The following is a 24,746-nucleotide window of genomic DNA, read 5'->3' as shown; positions in this document are numbered from 1 at the left end:
TGTGATAAGCTGAGCAGGTGCTGACCTCCGTGCCGAATTTGGAAATTCAAGCAAAGGTGAGTTCCGAGGTTGCGCCCATTGCTAGTCTGAACAGAAGCCAACCCTCTGAAACAAATGCATGTGGCTAACTTAAGTCCATTAATTTCACTGGACTTTCTCTGAGTAGAACTTGGCTGGAGCCAAGACATGGTGTTTACTATTTTGTAAAAAAACACTTCGAAGAATGTGTGTTCTCACAGAAGCCAACCAGATGGCTGTGGGAAACCTGCAAACAGGATTTGACCACAAGAATAACTACCGTATTTTTTGCTACATAAGACTCACCTGACCATAAGACACACCTAGTTTTTAGCGGGGGAAAGCAAGAAAAGAAATATTCTGCTCAGAGCATGTAAGTGGCTTCGCTGAGAAGCCAGCAGAGCAAGATTGATAGCTGCTCAGCGCCTCTTCTGCTGGTTTCCCAGCAAAGTGGGATGAGGGACGAAAGGGAGCCATTACAAGGGAGCGTTGAGCAGAGCCTGGCAGTGCCTCTGGCTGGCTTTTCCGGGGGGTGTGGGAAGAAACAGAGGGCAGCCCGTCACCCCCTTCTCCCACCTCACAGAAAAGCCCACACGCTCCACGTGGCTCTTTAAAGGTAGCGCTGAGCAGAGCCTCCCGCCTGCATTTGCTCCATAAGACGCACACACATTTCCCCTTAGTTTTTAGGAGGGGAAAAGTGCATCTTATGGAGCAAAAAATACGGTATTTCCTGCTGCAGTTTCCAGCAGCTGTGGAGGCAGATATTGGCTAGTAGCCATCAGTAGCTACTATCTCTTCTCCATGAATCGGACTAATCCTCTTTTAAAGCCTTCCAGGTTGGTTCCATAGTTACATGAAGAAATGCTTTCTTTTTATCCATCCTGAATCTTCCAACATTCAACTTCATTGATGTCCGCGAGTTCTATTCTTAAGCGAAGGGGAGGGAAATGTTTCCTCTGTCCACTTCCTCCATGCCGCACCATGGAGAAAGAGCATTACTTGAAAGAAGAAGCAAGGGAGTAGAAACCAGAAGGGCAAAACCAGAAGCACACGTCGGTTCGATTTCAGGAAGAAGAGTAGATCATTTCAAAATCCAAAATCTGCAGAGAAATTTGTAGGGAAACACCTAGGCGACCATTCACCCAAGCAAGCTTGCCATATGAGTTCTTCAGCCAAGCAGCGAGGGGGAACTTCTAAACTCTGCTTCTTGCCACATGGGAGCAGGATAGAAGCAAGCCCATTCAGACAACCAAGCTACAATGACCAGCTTGTTGAGTGGTTATAGGCAACAGAGGGTTAGTGGAGATAGCTGAATGCTCCCCGCCCCAAGCACCTCTCTCATCTCCCATCCACCTTCACCACCCACCCTTTCAATGAATGGCAAGAAGGGCAGTACCAATGTAGAGGAAGGTTATATACTTTTCCCTTCTCTCTCTCCTTCGTCCTGATGAGGGCTGTGCCTATGTCAGAAACTGCCCTCTGATTCTTTGAAAGTCCCCCCCCCCACCCCCGTACAAGAGGCCTCATTTTCTCTCTCTCTTATTTTCAGAGTACAGTGGTACCTCGGGTTAAGAACTTAATTTGTTCTGGAGGTCCTTTCTTAACCTGAAACTGTTCTTAACCTGAAGCACCACTTTAGCTAATGGGGCCTCCCACTGCCACCCCACCACTTCTAAGAATGTGGCACTTCTAAGAACCGCCACGCAATTTCTGTTCTCATCCTGAAGCAAAGTTCTTAACCCAAGGTACTATTTCTGCGTTAGTAGAGTCTGTAACCTGAAGCGTATCTAACCTGAAGCGTATGTAACCTGAGGTACCACTGTACTTCTGAGTGTCCGTGAATGTGGGGTTTTGCACCTACTGTATCACTGTGAGAGGGTGAAGGATGGTGTGTATTTCTTCTTTCCTTCCCCATCAACATTTCTCAAGGACCCTGCAGCCTCCCTGGGTGCCCACACATTTCTCGATCTGAGAAATGTCCCACTGAAGGAACTGCTTTATGACGTCTTCCCCTGGGCTTTAAGCTGAAGTGTGGACACCCTGGAGGGCTGCAGAGAGTGGAAAGCTGGTGAGATGATTTGTAGAATGAAAGAAAAGAAACTCACAAATACCCCTCGGCCGCGGAGGAGAGGACTACTGATGGCTACTAGCCATTCCTCCACAACAGTTGTGGAGGAAGCTGCTGGGGCACCCGGAGTGGCAAACATGATGTGCACCCGGGGGCCAGGTGATCTGCCCATAGAGGCGGGGCAATCCACCCATGGGGGTGTGTTGATCCTCCCAGGAGTGCCATTGGCAAAGCACCAATTGTCCTGGGGGTGTCAGCACCGCCCGCTGATTGCGCAAATATGCCTAGCATGTGGCGCTGGGGATGCGAGTGCCGCCTGCTGGGGGTGCGCTCGCCGCCTGCCAGGGGTTGCCAGCGGGTGGCGCTTGGATCCCTGGCACCCAGCGCTGCACACCGGGCATATTTGCATGATCAGCAGGCAAATTTTCATGATGGTGATCCCGCCAATAGCGAAAATCCTCCTGCTGGGGGTGCAAGCGTCACCAAGCTGATCCGCCCGGGGGGATTTTGTCACCCCCCCAGGCATGACACCCGGGGCAACCTGCACCCCCTCCCCTTGTGACGCCCCTGGGCAGCAATGCTTCTGAATAGCAATTGTGGGAAACCCCCCCAGGAAGTGAGAGTGCTCCTGTGCTGGAATCCTGCTTATGAGTGTCCCACAGACATCTGGCTGGCCATGTGAACAGGGTAGTGTATGGGGGTGTTCCCCCCTTCTTTGTTAAACATTTACCTGGCACCCTGAAGCTTCATCAGCTGGTTGCACTTCCTGATAGGGAAAGAAAGCCATGAGAGGAATTATCTATTTTAGAGTAGGGTACAAAATCCATAAGAGTTTGGATTTGATATCCTGCTTTATAACTACCCTAAGGAGTCTCAAAGCAGCTAATGTTCTCCTTTCCCTTCCTCCCCCACAAAACGTGTTCTCCCTAAAGGAGAGCATGTGTTGCGGTTGGGGAATACAAGCCACCCTGATGTTACTGGGCAGGTTTGGATAAACCCAGGCCTTTAAGTGGTTAATTTGGGTTACTGGGGAGTTTTGTATGTTGACAATTTGGAGGAGGGGTCAGAGGCTTTAAATACAGGTCATCTTGCTTCAGGCCGAGGGAGCCGGCGTTCGTCCACAGACAGCTTTCCGGGTCATGTGGCCAGCAGCACTAAACCTCTTCTGGTGCAAGGGAACACCGTGATGGAAACCTGAGCGCACGGAAATGTCGTTTACCTCCCTTCAACAGTGGTACCTATTTATCTACTTGCACTGGCGTGCTTTCAGACTGCTAGGCTGGCAGGAACTGGGACAGAGCAACGGGAGCTCACTCTGTTGCAGGGATTCGAACCGCCAATCTTCTGATCAGCAAGCCCAGAAGAGGCTCAGTGGTTTAGACCACAGCGCCACCTGCATCCCAGAAGCATCATTGCCATCATGACTAGTAGCCATTTATAGCCTTCTCCTCCATGAATTCCTCTAATCCTTTTACAAAGCCATCTAGATGGTTGGCCCTCACTGCCTCATGTCGGAGTGAGTTCCATAGTTTAACCACGTACTGTGTAAATGAATACTTTTTTTTTGTCTGCCTGAATCTACAGCCTGCATATTTTGGGTTGTTGTTGCTGCTGTTTTGCCCCAACGGAACAGCACCATTCAGACATGGACGTTCCTCTCATTGGGGCGCTATCAGCAAAAAGCACACAGAAAGTAACAGACAAAGCCAGCATGCAGCGGACGAGAAACACAGACGCTACCCTCAGCGGCGGCTACAGCTATGACCACGTCTTAGCAAACATGCATCAAAAACACACACAGAGAGATATCGCCACAGGATTGCGTACAACTTACAAGGTAATGGTGGACAGTTCTGACATCCTGCAAGCGTGTTGATTAGCCCTGCTGGACTTACAGTAGCATTTCTGAACGCAGCTGCTGAATGTGACAGCAAACAAAGAAAATAAAAAATAAAAAAGGAAAATAGATTTCTCTCTCTTTTTTCGTTTCAGCTTATCACAACAAGGCCAAGAGGCATGTCAAACCCCAGAACACATTTTGGATAGGTTAAGATGTCAAAAAAAGGAAGAAGCGTCATGGCAGGCACATGGAAATGGAAGGTTTTGGGGGGAGTTTTTTTGCAAGGATACTGGATTGATGCAGGAGGACAGACAGGAGAAGAGGCTTTTTTTTTTGCATTCAGCCACAGAACCAGCAGAAGCTTGAAAAGAAAGAGATAGTGCATCCATTCGATAAATGATGGCGAATTAACTGAACAAAACACATCTTAGATGCAGCTAGCAAAAGGAGTCCCCTTGCAAATTGAGAATATACTATAAGGAGATCTGCTCAGCTGTTTAGATTTTCAGAATATTCACGTGGCAGATTCAAATGACAGAGGCGCAGAGGAACAATGAGCACAAATGTTTAAAATACTCGTGGCAGAAAATCTGTTTGAGGTTTCGCCCAAGGGAGCCATTTTAGATTTTGTCGGACGTTCTCGTCACGATTTAAAGGCCTGCTGTTGATTATGTGGAACTAAGAAAATACATTAGATGAAAGAGATCCTTTGGAAGTCCGAGGCAGGTTCCACAGAAGAGGCACGAACACATCAGCTGCTAACGATTTGATTGCTATTTTTTCCTGTCGTTCTCAGTGCAGAAGAGCCAAGCCTTTTTTTAAACCAAACTCATCAATAGAGATAATAACTTTAGCAACGTTAAAGCCATCTAAATTGGTCGCAATCTCTGCCTCCTGTGGCAGGCGGTTCCACAGTCTGTGCGCTTCATGAACAAGTCCTTTCTTTAATTTGTCCCGAGTCTTCCAATGTTTCAGCTTCATTGGATTTCCAGGAGTGTTAGGATAGAGGGCAAATCCTCCCACCCGATATAATTTTTCCATACCATGTCCTTGAAAGTTTGAAATCTTTCAGACTGTTAGATCTTCAAAACGTCAAAACCCCTCTTTTGCTCAGTGCAGTCCCAGGATTGTCAAAGATGTTGTGCAACCCTGGTGTGTGTCATAATGTTAAATACATACAGTACGTTTGGTTTATACAGTGGTACCTTGGTTCTCAAATGCCTTGCTACTCAAACGCTTTGGTTCCCAAACACTGAAAACCCGGAAGTAAGTATTCCGGTTTTTGAATGTTTTTTGGAAGCCAAACATCCGACACGGCTGTCAGCTATTGTTTCCGGGGCTCCTGCACTGATCAGAAGCCATGCCTTGGTTTCTGAACATTTTGGAAGTCAAACGGACTTCTGGAATGGTTCAAGTTTGAGAACCAAGGTACACTGTATTTGGCACTTTTGTTTTTGCTATTTATTTTGTGTGAGGGTTTTTTCTTTTTAGGCTTTTTTTGGTTAATTTGTTTTTGTGACTGTGTGGAACCCAGTTCAGCTGATTGATTGTGTGACTGCAGAAATGGATAAAAGCCCCCCATACTAACAATGACTATCATCAGTGCAAGTAAGGGGGAAAAAATTAAATATTTATCATCTACAATACTGTCTTACTTATTTTATTGTACAGTACATTGTTTATTGCTTTCATTCTATGGATCAATGGTCTCGTTAGATAGCAAAATTCATGTTAAGTTGCTGTTTTAGGGGTGGTTTTTAAAAATCTGAAACGGATTAATCCATTTTGCATTACTTTCTATGGGAAAGCGTGCCTTGGTTTTGGAACGCTTTGGTTTTGGAACGGAGTCCCGGAACGGATTAAGTTTGAGAACCAAGGTACTACTGTACATTATTTGTTGCATGTTTTCTTCATTGGGTTGGCTAACTAGGGCAAGCTATGGATGGGAGGTCCGCTGCCCAGATTAGATTGAACCTGTCTACTCTTGGAGAATGGAGTTCTCACACACAGCGATGATAATGTATTATTCTTGGTATTTCTCTACGTTTCTGCAACATACTCCCGTTACACCTGTGGGGGTCTGCGATATGCGACCACCAGAGAGATGGTCTCAGAGGTTCATTTTGCATGTTTCTGTATCCCACAATGGAACTTGGAAATGGAATGCGGGTTCTAGTTCTGAACACTAGCCTCAATAGGACTTCCTTGTTTGAAGGCAGGTAAAGAATTGCACAACAGGGACTTTTTGCTTTCACATTCCTCTTTGTAATAATGGGGGGCAGGGAGGGGAGAAATGGGTTTCTAGCTGTCACTGTCAGCGGCAAAGTTGAGAGCAATTGCTGCCGCTGTTGCAATTTCTGTGGAAGCAACAGGTGAAGATTGGGAAGCAGATACTCTATCTTTCCCTTTTGCATAAAGCTACATCAGATCAATCAACGGGGAATTCGCAGGTCATTTTAATGGATTAAAAAAGCCTTGGTGGATATAAGCATCGCATTTCAACTGATTTTCCCCCAAATGAATGTTGGCAAAGGATTCTGTTCCTAAGTGTTTGTTCTCCCAGATCTCAAAATCACCCAATCCTCTGTTTCTCTGAATCCAAGCATATAAATATGGAAGAGCAACGCTAAACCTCAACCACAACCAAACAGTGACATGAGAACATCAGGCGTGGGAAGATCACAGGCTGTGATGGAGGTATTGGGTCTCACATCTGGAACTGGAGGTCTAGGGCCTGTGGAGGTAGAGGCTGTAGTCTTAGCTATGGTTGCTAAAATCTATTAGGAGGTCTACCCTCTAGATCAGGGATGGGAACATCTAGTGTAGCACCCTGCTTGTGGTTAACGCTTAGCTGGAATGAAATATTCAACGCAGCAATAGAGAAATTAAAATGATAATTTATTTGCCAGACAAATAAATGAGAGACACAGTGGTATATGGTTACCAAAGCTCTGCCCACTCCAGCCCTGATGGTCAGCACTTATATTTCCTCAGCTCAGCCCCCTTGCTCCTCCTTTGGCTGCCTCTGTCCAATCAGCCTGGTTGAAATTCCTATTGGCTGTTTGCTAGAACCAATCATAAAAGATACACCCATTTCCTATTGCCTTTTATGGGAGACAAAGAGCTATATTTCCTTCTATCTATAAAAGTGGCAAATAAGTAGTCATATATCTTACATTTGCCTCAACAAGGCACCTTAATTACCAGCTCACCTCTTGCCCTCCTTGCCCTTTTGCCCTCCAAAACAGATGGTTAATGGTTTTAAATTTTTATTTTAAACAGAGGTCAGAGATCTTGGGTTCACATTCTCACACACCATCAATGAAATCTCCTTCTTTGGAGGTCTTTAAGCAGAGGCTTGACAACCATATGTCAGGAGTGCTCTGATGGTGTTTCCTGCTTGGCAGGGGGTTGGACTCGATGGCCCTTGTGGTCTCTTCCAACTATATGATTCTATGATTCTATGAAATAAGAATCTAACATAAGAATCTAACTTTTCTTACTTTCTAAATCCTTTGCATAATTACATTTAAGCCAATATATTTCATACATAACATATATAGATTTTTTTAGAAGCAAAGGCCTTTTCAAAGTAAAAACTTCTTCAGTTTACAACCCCTTTCCTGGCCAGCTGCTTTTCCCATTAGCTCTTGCCCTTTAATCTGTGGCTCAAGTCTCTAATGGAAGACACATGGTATTATATTTTGTTAAACAATGAGTGCTTTTGCAGCTTCATTGTATTCTGTAGGGTCAGTAACCTAGTAACCTTTGCTCTTAGCCTGTAATTCCCTTTTTACAACTTTGAGAATTTTGGCTCCTGCTATAAATCAGGGGGCCCTTGTCCAGGAAGATAAAACATATGCCAAACCCAGGTGGTCTTCTGCGTGGCATAAAAACACCTTTAAGCTTATTTTTAAAATACAGGCCTTGATCAGATGCCTCACTGGCCTTCCAGATTTTGCTGGATTCCAGCTCCCATCAACATGAGTGGCAGTGGTCAGGGATAAAGGAGATGGAGTCCAGCAACATCTGGAGGGCTGGAGGCTCCTCAGCTCTGCTCTACATAAGGGATGACTACCTTGTAAGTCCACAAACTGGCCCTCCTAAGCAATACTATTTGGTTCCTTGTAGCTCTACCAAGTGTTTATGAAGGTATGGCAAACATTTGCACACAATCACACTCATAAACAGGGCTGGATTAAACCTGCTGAAGCCCTGGCTAGGGGTGGGGAACCTCTGGGTTGTGGGCCAATCTTGGCTGAATGGGACACTGGTATAATTTGGCCCATGGGGTCATTTCCCCACCACCACTATGGGACTGACAAAATAGGAATTCCATTTTGTACATACAGTCATACCTCAGGTTACAGAAACTTCAGGCTGCATTTTTTTGGGTTATGGACAGCCGAAACCCGGAAGTACCAGGACGGGTTACTTCCAGGTTTTGGTGGTCACGCATGTGCAGAAGCGCTAAATCGCTGTAACCTTACTTCTCGCAGGGAGGGAACCACCAGAAGGCCCACGGAGGTGGACTTCAGTGTCCGGGCAGAACGATGGGGGTGGAGATGCTCCTTCAGGTCTACTGTGCCGAAGCCGTTTAGGGCTTTAAAGGTCAACAACGACACTTTGAATTGTGCTCGGAAACATACTTTGTAGGCCTTTCAGGACTGGTGTTATATGGTCTCGGTGACCACTCCCAGTCACCAGTCTGGCTGCCGCATTCTGGATTAGTTGTAGTTTCTGGGTCACCTTCAAAGGTAGCCCCATGCAGTAGTCCAAGCGGGAGATAACCAGAGCATGCATCACTTTTAAGGCTTGCTGGGTTCTGGGTGATGGTGGGTCTGGAATGCTTTCTAATGACAATACATCAGCCAGCTCCTCCTCTTTCTCTCCCTTTATTTCCCAACTTTCCCCTCATCTTCTCTGTGACCTCCCTCCCTTGTGACCTCCCTCAAACCCCTGTTGTAATTCTGAACTATCTTTTTCTCCTTCTCTGGAAGGGTCAGGTTGGGGAGGTGGTCTCCAGCATTCCTCCTCTGCCCAGTCTCTGACAGGAACCCTTATGGTTCCCAAGTATAAACGGAGGACTTGCGAAGATGTGTGAGTGATTTTGGCAGGTTGGAAGCCTCACACGCCTGTCAAGTTTGGCCCAAAAGGCGAATCCTGATAAGCGTCTGGCCCATGCAGCCAAAAGGGTTCTTTATCCCTGCCCTAAACATTGTCACGTTTAAGAGGCATCACAGGACAAAAAAGAAGAAGTGCTGTATTCTTACAGGAAAAAATACAGAACAGAAAATAGAAATAATAGTTGTTTATGTATCAATAAGTAGGTCATGGAGCAACTGAAAAGTAACAATTCATAGAATCATAGGCTTCTAAAGTTGGAATAGGCTCCAACGGTCATGAAGTCTCTTGGATCCTAGAACAATAGGCAGGTAGGATCCTAAAATGCAACAACCTGATTGGCTTGCAGGAGCAGCCCAATCAGACCCTAGGAGGAAGTTAATCAGCCTATTGGGCCGGTAGGTTGCTAGGATGCAACAACTGATTGGCCTGCAGCAGCAGCCCAATCAGGCTCCAGGAGGGAAACATAATCAACCAATCAGACGGTACTCATTGTGTAAATAATGTATACAAAAGTCTGAGGTTCGGGGGGGGGGGATTCAATCACTGTTTCTATGAGCTGAAATAAAGAGCATGAAATTACTACTCGACTCTGAGTATATTTCAAAGTCCCTGCAATGCATTCAACTAAAGCATAGGTCTTGCAATAAGCCTAGCTGCGTACAAAATACCTTTCAATGAAAATGCCTTCTGACTTCTTATTAAGCATTCCTGAAAATGTTTTGATGTACAGCAACAGACAAACAGCTCTGTGGTTTAGCAATTTCTAAATGGAAGGGGCAAGGCAACTGTGTGCTTTCTGCCCCTAACATAAAACGTAAAACACTTTCTTTCATGATTTTTTAAAGGGATCATGTTTGTTCGTTCTTAAGAGGCCTCTCATAAGCTGAGGCTCCATGTTGTAGCTTAAATTTGGTGCTACTCAGGAGGAAAAGGAAATGCACTCAAATCCTTCAGGAGATATTCCACTCGATGTTTGTTGGAGTGTATTTAAATATTATCCTCGCACAGCAAGTCAGTTCCAAACACAAACTCAAGGACCCCTCTCTATCCTCTGCCCATATTCCAGCCAGGCAAAAGCACTCAGGGATGTGAAATAGGGCCTGTGTGTGTGTGTGTGTGTGTGTGTGTGTGTGTGTGTGTGGCTGGGAAGATGAAGACCAGCCAGAGAAAGCAGTCTAGAAAGATACACCCATTTCTCAGGTTCCTCACCCTGGTTTGAGCTTTAAATCCAAATTTAGATTTGGGCCCAGAGTAGGGTTGTCATACGTCTGGGAATCCCCAGACATGTCTTCTTTTGAGGGTCCCAGTGCCGGGTTTATGTATAAGCTAAACAGGCTATAGCTTAGGGGCCCCACTCTCGTGGGCACCCCCAAAAAAATTAAAAGAAAAAAAACTGGGTGTACATTTCCAAAATATAAGATAAAAAACTAATAAAGTAAAACCTACATACAGCAACAATGTTTTGTGTTGTGTAGGCTCCTCCTGCTAGCCTGCTCCCTAAAATACCACTGCTTTGCTCATTTCTATATCAATTACTTTGATAAAATACACATTTTGTTATGTGCAAATGGCTTTAGATACCTATGAGGTCCATAAATTACCGTATAGCATATATTCAACAGACAAAAAACCAGTGACAATTTGTTGTTGACAAAGGACAACTGGACATCTAAAGGGACCCATTGCCTTCAGTAGCTTAGGGCCTCATCAAACCTAAATCCTGCCCTGAGGGGGTCCTACATGACCATCTTCTGATGGGTAGGATTTTACATTATAAAGCAAATGTCCTTGATTTTGGATTTTTTTTAAAAAAGGAAGTGTGTTGCCAGCTCTGGTTCTGGCGCTCAGGCTTGACAGCAGCGGAGGAGGGCTATCAGGCGATCACCCTCAAAAAAGCTCGACAACTTTTTCTGTCCAGATTTCTACCTCTTGAAATATGGCAACTCTAGCCCAGAGGTGCACTGGCAATCAGCACAACTGCAGCAACAAAGGTGTTGCATCGTTTAACAGCCTAGCCTCTATTGAGATCTGGGGAGCTGTATGATGAAGCTACTGAATTGTCTTCAGACAACACATCCAGAGCTTTTAGCTCCTGCAATGGCCCAATCTGCCCTTTGTGGAACAGCCATATACAGTGGTACCTCAGGTTGCATACGCTTCAGGTTACAGACTCCGCTAACGCAGAAATAGTGCTTCAGGTTAAGAACTTTGCTTCAGGATGAGAACAGAAATCGTGCTCCGGTGGCGCGGCAGCAGCAGGAGGCCCCATTAGCTAAAGTGGTGCTTTGGGTTAAGAACAGTTCCAGGTTAAGTATGGACCTCCGGAAAAAATTAAGTACCGTATTTTTCGCCCTAAGGACGCACTTTTCCCCCTTCAAAAATGAAGGGGAAATCTGGGTGCATCCTATGGGGCGAATGCAGGCTTTCGCTGAAGCGTGGAGAGCGAGAGGGGTCGGCGCACACCAACCCCTCTCACTCTCCAGGCTTCTGGAAGACATCCGCAGCCTAGGCAGCCCTGTGGGAGTTCCCTGCAGGACTCCCCATGCCGCGGATAGCAGCCTGCCACCCGGGGGGCGGGGTGCTCTGAAGCAGAGCGCCCGCGCGCCGGACAGACATCCGCAGCATGGGGAGCCCTGCAGGAGTTCCCCGCAGGGCTCCCCACGCTGCGGATAGCAGCCAGCCGCCCGGCGGGCGGGGCACCCTGAAGCAGAGCGCCCCACACGCCGGACAGACATCGGCCAGCCCCACAAGCTCAGGGGACAGCAGGGAGGTGCAGTGTCACCATCCCGCTGTTCCTCGACCTGGTTCGGTTTCCCCGTCCTGCTTTTGGGGGGGAAATAAAGGAAAACTAGGTGTGTCCTATGGGACGGAGCGTCCTATGGGACGAAAAATACGGTACTTAACCTGAGGTACCACTGAATAAGCAAAGTTTGGCAAATTGGGAACCTACTAGGCACTCCAAAACCAGGGACATGACATGGTTCAAAAAAATAGCTGGAATATCAAAGCTTTATCTTCAAAGTGGGCTGTTTTTAATTGCCTATGTTTTGGGGCTATCGGCCACAGGTAGAACGGATCCTCTGCAGAAGGTTTTGGGTTCAGCCTCCAGCATCTCCAGTTAAAAAGTATCAGGTGATGGAAAAGACCTTTCTCTGGCTGAGTACCTGAAGGGCTGCTGCCAGTCAGAGTTGACCAAACTTGGGTAGTAGCCTGATCTGGTGTAAAGCAGCTTTCTATACTCTTAAGAGAAGTGTGTGCACAGCTGGATTCTTGCTTGGCTATTTTCTTCAAGGTAGTTTTAGATGCTGAAGAGACAAGCCTCTTTTGAACCTGAACGATGGCTTGTCTTTTCAGCAGCGAAGAAAAGCAAAGGACCCTTCGTGTGAACTTCTGGGCTCTTTGGACACACGTCTCTTTGCCTGCTCTAAAGGTCTCTGTCCTTTCCCATGGTTTTGCAAAAGCAGAATAAATTATGCAAGGTAGACACTTTAAGGTGTTGGTTTTAACCTTTAAAGCCCTATACGGCCTAGGACCCTCGTACCTACGGGACCGCCTCTTCTGGTATGCCCCACAGAGAAATTTACGGTCTGCAAATAAAAACATCCTAAAGATCCCAGGCCACAGAGAGGTTAGGCTAGCCTCAACTAGAGCCAGGGCTTTCTCGGCCGCGGCTCCAATCTGGTGGAACGCTCTGTCACAAGAGACAAGGGCCCTGTGGGACCTGACATCTTTCCGCAGGGCCTGCAAGACAGAGCTGTTCCACCAGGCCTTTGGTCAGGGCGTAGCCTGACCCCCTCCTCTGGCAATCTGCACAGAATTTTGCTTGATGGTTGCCATTAATTTGATTTTAATTTGATTTTAATTAATTTTATAATGAATGTTTTTAGAATGTTGGACTATTTTGATTGTTGTTAGCCGCCCTGAGCCCAGCTTCGGCTGGGGAGGGCGGGACATAAATAAAATTTATTATTATTTATTATTGTGAAATGACTTTATCTGCATAATTTAAACACATTTTGCCTTTTAAAAAAGAAGTGTTTCTCCACACACACACACCCAGAAAACATTAGAACACTGGGATCCTTTAATCTAAGTCTTATTCATTTTCCCCCTAGAGGTAAAATTATACCTACCGATGGGATATGCCATGTTTCTCCTCTCTTTCCACCATGAAGCTAGTTGGAGGAATGATGCACACCTGCGTTAGCTAAATATATATGCATGCTTTCAACATGCATGATGACAAAAGGTGCTATTAAGGTGACAAAGTAAAGGAAGAAAAGGAGGGTGCAAGCCAGAATAAAACCAAGATGATAGTCAGGCACGTTGGCTTACTGCACAGCTGTCAAAATAATGACAGGTGGCGACGAGATTTTATGCATTGAACCAAATCTAATTATAGTGATAATAAATGGACAGGTGGCCAACATGGTGCTCTCCACTTGGTCTTGGACTCCACCTCCCATCATCCCATGGTTAGGGATGATGATGGGAGTTGTAGTCCAACAATTCCTGGAGGGCACTTAACATGGTGCAACCCCAGGACTCTAAGACAAAGCGCAGATCTGCCTCCTGGTGCCATAGACAGAAGACTGGAGCCTATTGGCTGGAGACATTTGAATAAGGTTTGAAGCTGGCTATGAGCAAGAAACAAATCGTTCCACTTGGGTGAGGTACTATGTGGCCATGGGCGCATCTGTAAACAGTGAAACATTGTCATTCTGGCTGCACGTGGTACTGACTGCATGGAATGCTGCCCACATGGAAGCAGTGACCATCAAATGCCACATCTGAATCAGACCTCCCTGGCTACAAAAATCAGATGGTTTTTTTTTACATCCTACCATACTGGACTTCAGGCTAAAGATGTGTAGGACTTATGTGGGGTGTTCTGAAGGGCTGTAAGCCTGCTATTTGAAAGTGTCCTCTGCCTGAGTCCAAGTCTGGTTTAAAGAGAAGGAAGCAGGAAATGAAGTCTTGAGGTTGCTCATACATGTCACTTGGGGTCTTCTCCACTAAGGTGAGATGTGCTGCAATTCCTATTTAAATGATAGTCATTATTTCCAAATTTGCACCTATGCATATGGATTAGGTAAAGGTAAAGGGACCACCATGGGTCCAGCCGCGGACGACTCTGGGGTTGCAGCGCTCATCTCACTTTATTGGCCGAGGGAGCCGGCGTACAGCTTCCGGGTCATGTGGCCAGCATGACTAAGCTGCTTCTGGCGAACCAGAGCAGCACATGGAAATGCCATTTACCTTCCCGCCGGAGCGGTACCTATTGATCTACTTGAACTTTGACGTGCTTTCGAACTGCTAGGTGGGCAGGAGCAGGAACCGAGCAACGGGAGCTCACCCCATCGCGGGGATTCGAACTGCCGACCTTCTGATCAGCAAGCCCTAGGCTCTGTGGTTTACACCACAGTGCCACCTGCGTCCATACATATGGATTAGCATATACAAATCTGGTGATGTCATAAACTCTCTTCTTTCTTTCTGGTGATGTGTAAGTAAGTGCCCTACATGAAAGTGGTGAGAGGTTTTTGTTCAGCTTGATTTGTAGCATCTGCAGCTGATAAACAGAGTTGCTCTGATGTAGCAACTTTCCATTTGCAAATCCCTCTCTGGACTGAGAACTGAATGTGTAGTTGTTGTTGTTCTTATTATTTTTAATTATATTTATTAATCACTTTTTTAAAAAAAAGAAAAGACCTCAAAGCGACTTACGGAATCAGAAGTTGACATATACCATGATACCCTGAATTTTTATACACCTGATCATATAGATGCACATCATCCCATTGGGGAGCAAGAAATATATTTAGGTAACAAAATGAATGTACCACAAAATAAAGCCCAATAGCAGTGCATTGTGCAACACTATTGCTACATACGATTGGAGCTGGTGTGTATCAATAAATGGAGATGAAATGAAATTTTTCACTTAAAAAATGCAAACATTTCATAATTCTTTTAAAAAAAAGTCGTATGAAGTCTTTGAAGGCTGCTTTTGGAAAATTAAGTCTTAAGATTGGCAGGCAATTGTGCTAAGGATCGATCGTTTCCATTGTTTCTAATACCTCTAAATACAACAGCATTTATGATCTGGAAATGTTGTCCAAACAGTCCATGCCATTGAGTCAAATATTGCCAAGATGGATTATAAGTTACAAGAATGCACGCAACCATCTTTAGCAAGTCCCAGTTTCAGGTCCAGTTTCAGTGCATCAAACTAACAAGCCAAGCTCTGCCTGTCTTAAACTTCAAGCTTTTGCCTTGTGCTAACTGAACCGTTGGGTGGGCTTGATTTGCAGTAAGCGAAAGTCCCCTTTTTGCATTCATGGGTTGGCAAGCAAATAAACATCCACATGGGCAATGCACAAGCGAAAAAAGGTTGGATGGAAAAACAGTGGACTGCTGTTACTTCTCTTTATTATGCTTTGACTTGCAAACGACAGTATCTTAACATCCCCTGCTATTTAACCTGATGGACAGATTGGTCACGTACACTAGACATTTGCAGCACATGGCTTCCCCCCAAACAATCCTGGGAAATGTAGTTTCCTAAGAGTGCAGGGAACTGCACCTCTGTGAGCGGGTAAACTACAGTTCCCAGGATTCACCAGGGGGGAATTGCGTGCTTTAAATGTATGGTGTGTACGCAGCCATAGAACTGTCCAATTCCTGCTCACCTGCTGCTAATACCAACAGTTGTGGATGGGCCAGAGTTCATATCTTAGCCCCAGAATATTTGCATTAGTACAGTGGTACCTCGGTTTATGAACTTAATCCGTTCTGGAAGTCCGTTCTTAAACCGAAACCATTCTTAAACCGAGGTGCGCTTTCCCTAATGAGGCCTCCCACCACCGCTGCCTTTCCACCATTCAGATTCTGTTCTTAGACCGAGGTAAAGTTCACAAACCGGGACACTACTTCTGGTTTTGCGGAGTTCGTAAACCAAATAGTTCGTAAACAGGACCGTTCTGAAACTGAGGTACCACTGTATCTCCATAATCGAAAATTCTGTAGGCCTGAGATGACTTAGCAGAATGCCACAGAAAATCTGCTTCCAGGAATTGTTTTCAGAAGGAATGTCTTGTTTTTGAGGGATACCTGCAGGTGAAATGGAAAGTGATCCCCTTCTACATAGGGGAACACTTTTAATCGCTCAGTTTTTGCTAATAATTCGCTATTGGTCAATATATAGTCAATTGTACTAGTTTTTGACCCTGACAGGAATGTATATTCCCCAGGGATATCACCCCATTTAGAATGTGTAAATTTAGCTGCCTCAGAAATTTGAAAAGGCAGGCGCCGGCGTAGTTTGAATATTGGTCCATAGATAGCCTTGGGGTCTGGCGGTCTTCTGGGCTAAGCATCTTGGGAAACCCGACTTTGCACCTGTATTTGGTTGCTAAGCTGGAGTCATCTGGCCCTAGCCTTGCGTTGAGATCACCCACCAGCAGGACCTTTGCCCCCGGATAATCCAAAATCGGCAACTTAACAAAGGTTTCTAATCTTTTCCACTTGCTATCGATGTCAATGCTTAAGCTAGTTGGAGGAATATAAACATTTATAAATAACACTTTACATCTTCCCCATGGTTTAGGGAGGACAGCTCTTTTCAGGTGGCATTTAGACACTGAGAAATCAAGATGCAAAACCCCCCTTTTAGCCTCACCGGACTTCTGCCCAGGACAGCTCTAATTGCATAAGCATAGAAACCTTCCAGAGCCAGAGTTTCCACCGCCCATGTTGAAACCATCAGTTAATTTGCTGAGTTGTGGCAAGCAGCCATTCTAACTGCGCTTAGCAGCTCTCTGTAATGGAGCCTTATAAGAGAAGAAGAGGTTCGTGTCTGCTGCTAAGCAGAGAGGTAGAAAGAGATAGAAGTGTTGGTTGCACAATACAGCTGGGTTCAAATGACCCTGCCCATGAGGCTCTCCGGGATCTCTGCTTTTAAAAAAGCATTTCCCAGCATCTGTTCCCCAAAGTCCTGTGATGCCAGAAGTTGAGCCGCAGGGTCTTCTGTGTGGTAGAATCTGGTATCTTCCTTAGCGATGAATCGTTCCCACCCTCCTGTGGCAAATGTTGTCCCCATCTTCAAAAGGGGGAAAGGGAATATTACTGGCGATGGAATCCAGTTTCTGCAGTGCCAAATCAAGCAGCAAAACGTAAACTGAGATTCTAGTCCTTAGAAATGCGTTGCTAGAAAATGTGGAAAAGCTCAGTAAAATATTTTAGATTGGAATGGATAGTGGGTCTCTTCTTCTTCTGATGTTGTGGCTTCTCTGACCCTTCAGGATTCTGTATTCCTTCTCATATATTGAATAATATATAATATTCTTTCCCCCATTCCTCATTCCCATCCGCTCTCCACTTTCTTCAAAAGTCAACATTTATGGCAGAAATAAGCAACGGTATACGATCTATCCAATTTATTTTCTAGTCTTTGGATGTTCTCACAGAGCTGAAATAGCCTCAGTGTTTCCCCACCTCGCCTCCTTACCTCCAATGCAGAGAAGTTTGTGGGATGTGATACATAAGTAGCAGTCAAGTACAACATTCCTTGTTTTCCTAGAGTAGACATGCGGGGGAATGTTTGGTGCAGCCAGTTGAAAACTTCCTGTTTCCTCCTGGCTGGGACATACTTCCTTTGGCATGTGACTAGAGGTGGGCGTGACCTTACCTGTCCAGGTAACAAAAGGACAAGGCACGCAGCACACTCTCTCTTTTTGATTTCCTCCATCATTGGAGCAGCTTTTTAGCTAAAAATGCTTTTTGCCAACAGAGGACACTGGGATTATCCCCATATGGGACAGATCCACAGCTATATATCTGTAACTAAGTCTGGTCTGCCTCCAGGGATCCAACTGTGAACTGATGATGTGAGTAAACTTCTTTTATTGACTTTAAATAGGATTCTTGTGTGTTTATTCTTTTTAAGAGGGATATAAGGGAACTTACCAGGAATCTAATACTGAGAGGCTTACACAAGCCTGCAACCAGCTACCTGCTGTGTGTTTAAAAGGGGAACGTAAAACTCTGTTAAGTAAAGGAACTTGCTAACGCAAGTTAGGAAGGATATTAATAAAAAATATATCCTCTCCTGCCTCCCTGAACATTCCCACAAAGCTCTGATCTTATACCCCTTTGTGAACACAACCTCTGCTTGCTATACAGAAGGAAGCCCTTGTTCGGAGATGAGCTCTGTACATGCCCTGGATCTCATATGACCAAAAAGAACACCTTGATTGGAGCAGACAGCTGCAAACCAACACTTATGCATGTCCCTCATTGTGTGCATGGGGGTCCCTTTACCCTGATGTTAGAGGAATAGGGCAGTATGTACCCCCCTGGAACTCTGCACATGCACTGAAGCTCTGGGTTCAAGACACGCACACATCATTATATTGTCAGTACAATCCGTATGCAGGATCTCTGCATGACCACAGGTTACATATATTGACAACCATGCACATTTTGAAGGCGCCGTGAATATTTTGCAAGAGTAGTCAGCTTAAGGTCACTAAGTAGCACCGAGATCGACAATTCTTTGCAACACAGACACCAACGTTGGACATTTCTGCGGGACTCCGGACAGGAAGCAGCAAACCAACATGAACAGAAATTAAAAAATGGCAGCAAATGAAAACGGGGAAATGACGTCGCCTGTCTCTGTTTTGCTGTTGCTAACCATACACATAGGAAAAAAATCAACAGCAGATGTGTTCGCCATGTGGGCTCTAGGCTCTGAAATCTTGGAAGCTGATGGGAGTATTAGAACATTTGATATGTGGTGCTTGGGGACAGAGGAAGTTTCCTTATACAGTCGTACCTTGGATGTTGAACAGCTTAGCTCCCGAACATTTTGGTCTCGGACGCCACAAACCTGAAAGTGATTGTTCTGGTTTGCAAACTATTTTTGGAAGCCAAACATCCGACAGGGCTTCTGCGGCTTCCGATTGGCTGCAGGAGCTTCCTGCAGCGAATCAGAAGCCATGCTTTGGTTTTTGAACGTTTTGGAAGTTGAACCGACTTCCGGAATGGATTCTGTTTGACTTCCAAGGTACAACTGTACTGAGATAGGCCTTTCCTCGATCTAATACAGTATTCTGAACAAAGACCGGCAGCAGGTCTCCATGGTTTCAGGTCAGGAGAATTCCCAGCTCTATCTGGGCATGTTGGGAATTGAACCTGAAACCTTATACATGCAAAGCAGACACACAAACCACTGAGCTATGGTCCCCCTTCCCCCGAATCACCCCCTGTGAGCTGTTTTAAAGACAAATCTCTTGACAGAAAATGCTCTCCTGTGAGCTCTATGGTGAACATGCAGCAAATGGTCATTTTGGGGGAGAATGGCAGTTCTTTCATTTTCCATAGCAGCACAGCCTCAAGCAGAAATATGCCATGCCAGGTTGGAAGGAACACCACAGAATGCTCTTGTGTATGAATGCTGTGACCCCAGGCTGGATAAAATTCTCAACAGGGGTTAGACAAGCATCTTCCTTGCATGGCAAAGACTGTCTCATTCTAGCGGGCTTTCTAAGGTAATAAAAAGCACTGAGTGGTGTGAGTTATGGCTGGCGAGAGCTGTGACCTTGGAAGAAGGCATGACCTACAGAGAGATAGTATAGCAAGGCCCATCCCGAATTACAGCACCAATAATTTTCCTACTGGAATGCTGACCTAATATTTGGGGTACCAGCCAGCAACACAGATGCGGAGGTGTCAGATAAATTGATTCAATGCACAGAACACTGGGAAAGCTCTCTGTCCAGAAGTCTTTTTAGATGAATGGTATCCAGACTGGAAAATGTATTTCCTCCTTTACAAGCCCACCCAGCGGAGGTGAAACTGTCACCCAATGAGTGCAATGCCACAAAACAGGGGTAGCCAATGGGATATTCTCCAAATTTTGGGGGCGGGGCTCTGAACCCCCAGTCCCAGCTTATGTGGCCAATGGTCAGGGGCGATAGGAGCTATAAAGGTAAAGGTAAAAGGTAAAGGACCCCTGGACGGTTAAGTCCAGTCAAAGGTGACTATGGGGTTGTGGTGCTCATCTCGCTTTCAGGCCGAGCGAGCTGGCGTTTGTCCACAGACAGCTTTCTGGGTCATGTGGCCAGTAGGACTAAATTGCTTCTGGCACAATGGAACACCATGAAGGAAACCAGAGTGCATGGAAACACCGTTTACCTTCCCACCGCAGTGGTACCTATTTATCTACTTGCACTGGTATGCTTTCAAACTGCTAGGTTGGCAGGAGCTGGGACAGAGCAACAGCAGCTCACCCCATTGCGGGGATTTGAACCGCCGACCTTTCGATCGGTGAGCCCAAGAGGCTCAGTGGTTTAGACCACAGCGCCACCTGCTATAGTCCAGTAACAATTACAGAGTTGGCTGAAGTTAGAGAAATCTGCATTCTCCTGCAATCGGTGATGACAGCCACGAATGGCAAGAGGCTTCCCAAATACTTATTTCCCCCTTGCTCCTGTTCCTTGTGCCTCCTGTTAAAATGGGTTTTCCTCCGGAAAAAAGGTCATTCTAGCTTTGAAATAAATTTAGAAACATCACCTATATGAGCAGAAGATTTCCGCCATGGCTGTTTGCAACAGGTGGTGCTTTGGATCAGCTTTTGTGTTCGTTAACAAAATAAAAACAGAAATTTAGGAACATCGGTAGCTATGTTGTCCTTAAGTGGAATACGCACACACATTCCAAGACAACCCCAAAGTTTCAAATACGTATGGGGAAACTTTGCTTTCCTCCTTTCATCTTCATCTCAATTCTTCCTTAGCCTGATATTCCAAGCAAAGGAAAATGTACTGTTTAGAAAGCTGCCTTAAACTGAGTCAGTCCATTGACCTCTCTGGCTCAGTATTGTCTACACAAGTGTTCTCCAGCCTTCAATCCCTCAGATGAAGGTGGACTACAACAACCATAATCCACGACTATTGTGGATGATGGGTGTTGTAGTCCACCCAAATCGTGGGACCCAAAGGTTGAAGAAGACTGGTGTAAGCTGACCGGGGGTGGCTATCCAAGTTAGAGAGAGGCATTTCTTCCGGTCCGGCCTTCCCAAATTGAAACCTCCCCAAGCCACATGTTCACTTTTTCCTATGTGTATGTCAGAGCTCAAAACCAACTACGGCTCCTTGGACAGTTCTGCCCTGTACTTACAAGTAAATGCTGGATTCGTTGCCCCCGATATCAGGCGACTGGAGTTTCTGGACGAGGATGATGATGATGCCCACAAAAAGCAAGAAGTTGATCTGGGAGAGAGGAAAAGAAGAAAAGGGATCCATGAATCACCAAAGAACAGGGACTTCCGGAGGCGGCGTGAAGGGTAATGGCTGCCCTTTCCTAACTGGGAAGGGAGCTCTGCACGAAAACGGGTCGTCCGCTACGGCATAGCGGAGACCCACATCGGAAAACCGCAGGCGGCAGAAGCCTGCGGTCTCGGGACCCGGCGGGCGCCAGGAGCTGCCCCCAAAACGTTGAAGGAACCCCGTAAGGGGCTCCGGATCGCGGAGGAGGCAGCGGCTCTGAGGGTCGTTCCGCAATCGGCGGAGAGAAGCCGCGAAGCTGTTGCCGGTGAGCGCTGACCTTTCTTCCTGGATTTGGCACCTTGAAAAGCAGCAACCCGTGAGTAATAAGGACTTTTAATCAATTAGAGACCAAAGCAACTGAATTTGGCTGAAAGCGGAGGACGAAAAAAAAGGAAGTCCGTCTTCCGCTGTCACTAAACTTCAAAGCAAAGAGCTGGAGGAGTGGAGGCTGTGAGTGAATCTTTTACTAATTGGATCTGAGCATCTATTGAACTTCTTTTAAATGCAGAAAAGGATTTTAAGCATTGGATTTATGTGTTAGCATGGACTGTGATATCTTCCTCTGTTGAAGTTACAATTTAAAGAAGAAACCCAGGTGCTGGAACTGCCTGGCAACAGTAGCAGTCAGTTTGCAGACTTAAATATTCTGATACATAAATTGGTAAAAATTTGAGAGGTCTGGACTTTGTTACTTTATAACACCAACTGAAGTACCAGCAAGCACTGTTTGAGACATTGTGTTTTTATAACACCAACTCTGCTAAAAATTTAACATTTGAAGGCTTTTGGACATTAATTTCATTAGTTTTGGGTATTTCCTCCTGAAAGACATTTTAAACTCCCCCTAGAGGTTTTTGGACTTAACAGCAGTGATATTGTTTTACTTTCTATTTCCCGGCCTGCTGGCTGAGTGCTGCCAACTGGGCCGTCTCTTTCTCATGGGAACAACTCAGCTTGACCTTGACTATCAGATAAACTTGGAATGAGTGGCGCAAAGAAAAAGGAGACTAAAGAAAAAGAACAAAGACCAAGAACGAGACAAACAACCTTAGCCTCAACTTTACAACAACGCAGATCGTCTGTGCCTATTTTGCACTCTGAGGAAGAAGCTGCCTCCCTGCCACAGGCAGGGGGAGGAGAGACAGAGGAATTACAACTGGAGGATATGGCTTCAGGAACAGCTGCTTCTATCTTGGAAAAAATTTATGAAAAATTGGAATCTTTGGATAAGAGAGTGGAATCTTTGGATAAAAAGGCTGACGAACAAACATCGAAAATAGATCAGAACACAGAATGTCTAAATAGACTAACTGGACAAGTGGCACAGAACGTTCAAACGATTGCAAAATTGGAGGAGGCTACAGGGGAGAACAGGAAATTGGCTGAAGATACTAGCCAAAGACTTGGAAAGTTAGAAAAAGAGGTGAGACCACTCAACAAACAAGTAGGTGAACGTCAGACCTATCTCTCGATGATTGAATTGAAAAATAGGGAGACTAACTTAAGGATAAGATCTGTATCCGAAGTAGAAGAAGACAACCTGGCTGAGTTTTTGACCAAAATATCTTCCAAGCACTGGAACCTTGAGGAGAAAGACTTTAAAATTACATCAGCTTTCAGACTTGGAAGACTGACAAGAAAAGACAAGCCCAGAGACTGCTTGATAACATTGAGATCAAAGGAGGAGAGGGACAAGATTCTGGGCCTACACTACGGAAAATCACTGGACATTTTGGGTAAAAGAATTGAAATTTACAAGGACATTCCTAGACAGCTTTTGGATTTGAGATCTGAGTATCTGGAACTAGCAAGACTACTGAGGAGCAACTCAATCATCTTTAGGTGGGACTTTCCTCAAGGATTATCTTTTACTTTTAGAGGGAGGAAGATTAAAATTAGAACATTGGAAGACAGAGACAAGTTTCTGAACCAGTACGGAGAAGACCTTCATAAAGGACTTGGATCACTTCCGGGGCCTGGAGCACCAAAGGCACCGGCACCCTTGGACCCTGAAGATCCAGAGAATAAGATACCACCCCCTGAAAAATAACCAGATTTATCCAGGATGTCTCTGCAACTTCTGAGCTGGAACATAAATGGCTGCAACATTCCGGAAAAAAGGAAGAAAATCTTTCATATATTAAAAAAGGAACAATTGGACATTATCTGCTTGCAAGAAACACATGTGACTAGGCTCCACAGAAAAGTATTGGTAAATAAAAGACTTGGTCAGGAATTTATATCTTCAGACAGAGTAAAGAAAGAGAGCCTTTCACCTAAATTGCTATTTAAAGATGAACATGGCAGAATTTTGGCAATTGAAATACAACATCAAGGAGAAAAAATTATGCTATTAGGAATCTACTCACCAAATGAAGGGAAATCGGAATTTTATAAGAAGTTGCATGAGAGCATGCTGGAATACCTGGACTATGACAACATCATCATGATGGGAGATATGAACGGGATTGTATCAACTAACATGGATAAGTCGCAAAGCCAAAAAGTTACTAAAGATGGCAGACTACCAAAGACTTTTTTTGAAATGACAGACAATATGGGTTGGATTGATATTTGGAGAACGAGAAACCCCTTGGGAAAAGAAGGAACATTCTTCTCTGAAGCCCATCTGACTTGGACAAGAATCGACCAAATATGGATTACTAGAGGTCTGGCACCTAAGGTCAGGAAAGTGGAAATCTGCCCAAAGACCTGCTCCGACCATAACGCTTTGAAAATGGATTTGACATTATTACCAACCGGTTCCTTTAGATGGAAGATGAATGACAACTTATTTAGAGATCAGGAGATTATTAAGAAGGCCCAAAAAGCTTTGAAGGACATTTTGAAATAAACTTGAACACTACGGTGGAAAAAAGAACAATTTGGGACGCAAGTAAAGCCGTGATGAGAGGGTTCTTGATACAACAGAATGCTATAAAGAAAAGGAAACAAAATGAAAAGAAAGACAAGATTTTGGAGAAAATTAAGGAATTAGAGAAGAAGTTAAGAACAAACCCGAAGTCACAGCTGATTCTGAGAGAAATTAAACTTCACCAGGCACAATATTCTAAACTGATAAACCAGGAAATAGAATGGAAGATCAAATCAATGAAACAAAAAACGTTTGCATCGGCAAACAAATGTGGGAAACTGCTGGCTTGGCAGTTGAAGAAGAGACAAAAGTTGAACATAGTAACAAATTTGGAAATTGAAGGAAGAAATATCCAGAACCCCGTGGAGATTAGAAAATCCTTCCAGAAATATTTTAAGAAACTATATACTCAAGGGCCGCAAAATGAGGTTGAGATTGAACAATTCTTGAAAAAAAATAGTCTTAAAAAACTCACACAAGAAAATA

At 45.0% G+C, this 24,746-nt stretch overlaps 1 protein-coding gene across 8 annotated transcripts in view; it reads right to left on the bottom strand.

Annotated features, from left to right (window-relative positions):
- ADCYAP1R1 (ADCYAP receptor type I) overlaps window positions 1–24,746 on the bottom strand; it is a 146,129-nt gene that overhangs the window by 15,623 nt on the left and 105,760 nt on the right. For 3 of the 8 annotated variants that reach the window (XM_081882484.1, XM_081882486.1, XM_081882485.1), the window contains exons 13-15: window positions 21,237–21,328; window positions 13,187–13,228; window positions 3,921–4,004 (exon numbers count right to left, since the gene is read on the bottom strand). In XM_081882484.1, the coding sequence (XP_081738610.1) occupies window positions 3,921–4,004; window positions 13,187–13,228; window positions 21,237–21,328 (218 nt within the window). The remainder of the gene's footprint in view (window positions 1–3,920; window positions 4,005–13,186; window positions 13,229–21,236; window positions 21,329–24,746) is intronic. The other 5 variants (XM_081882487.1, XM_081882488.1, XM_081882490.1 and 2 more) reach the window with 3 other exon arrangements.

Source organism: Podarcis melisellensis (assembly GCF_964234715.1).
Source record: "Podarcis melisellensis genome assembly, chromosome: 12".
Classification (NCBI taxonomy): domain Eukaryota; kingdom Metazoa; phylum Chordata; class Lepidosauria; order Squamata; family Lacertidae; genus Podarcis; species Podarcis melisellensis.
This window is presented reverse-complemented; position numbering and strand designations above follow the sequence as displayed.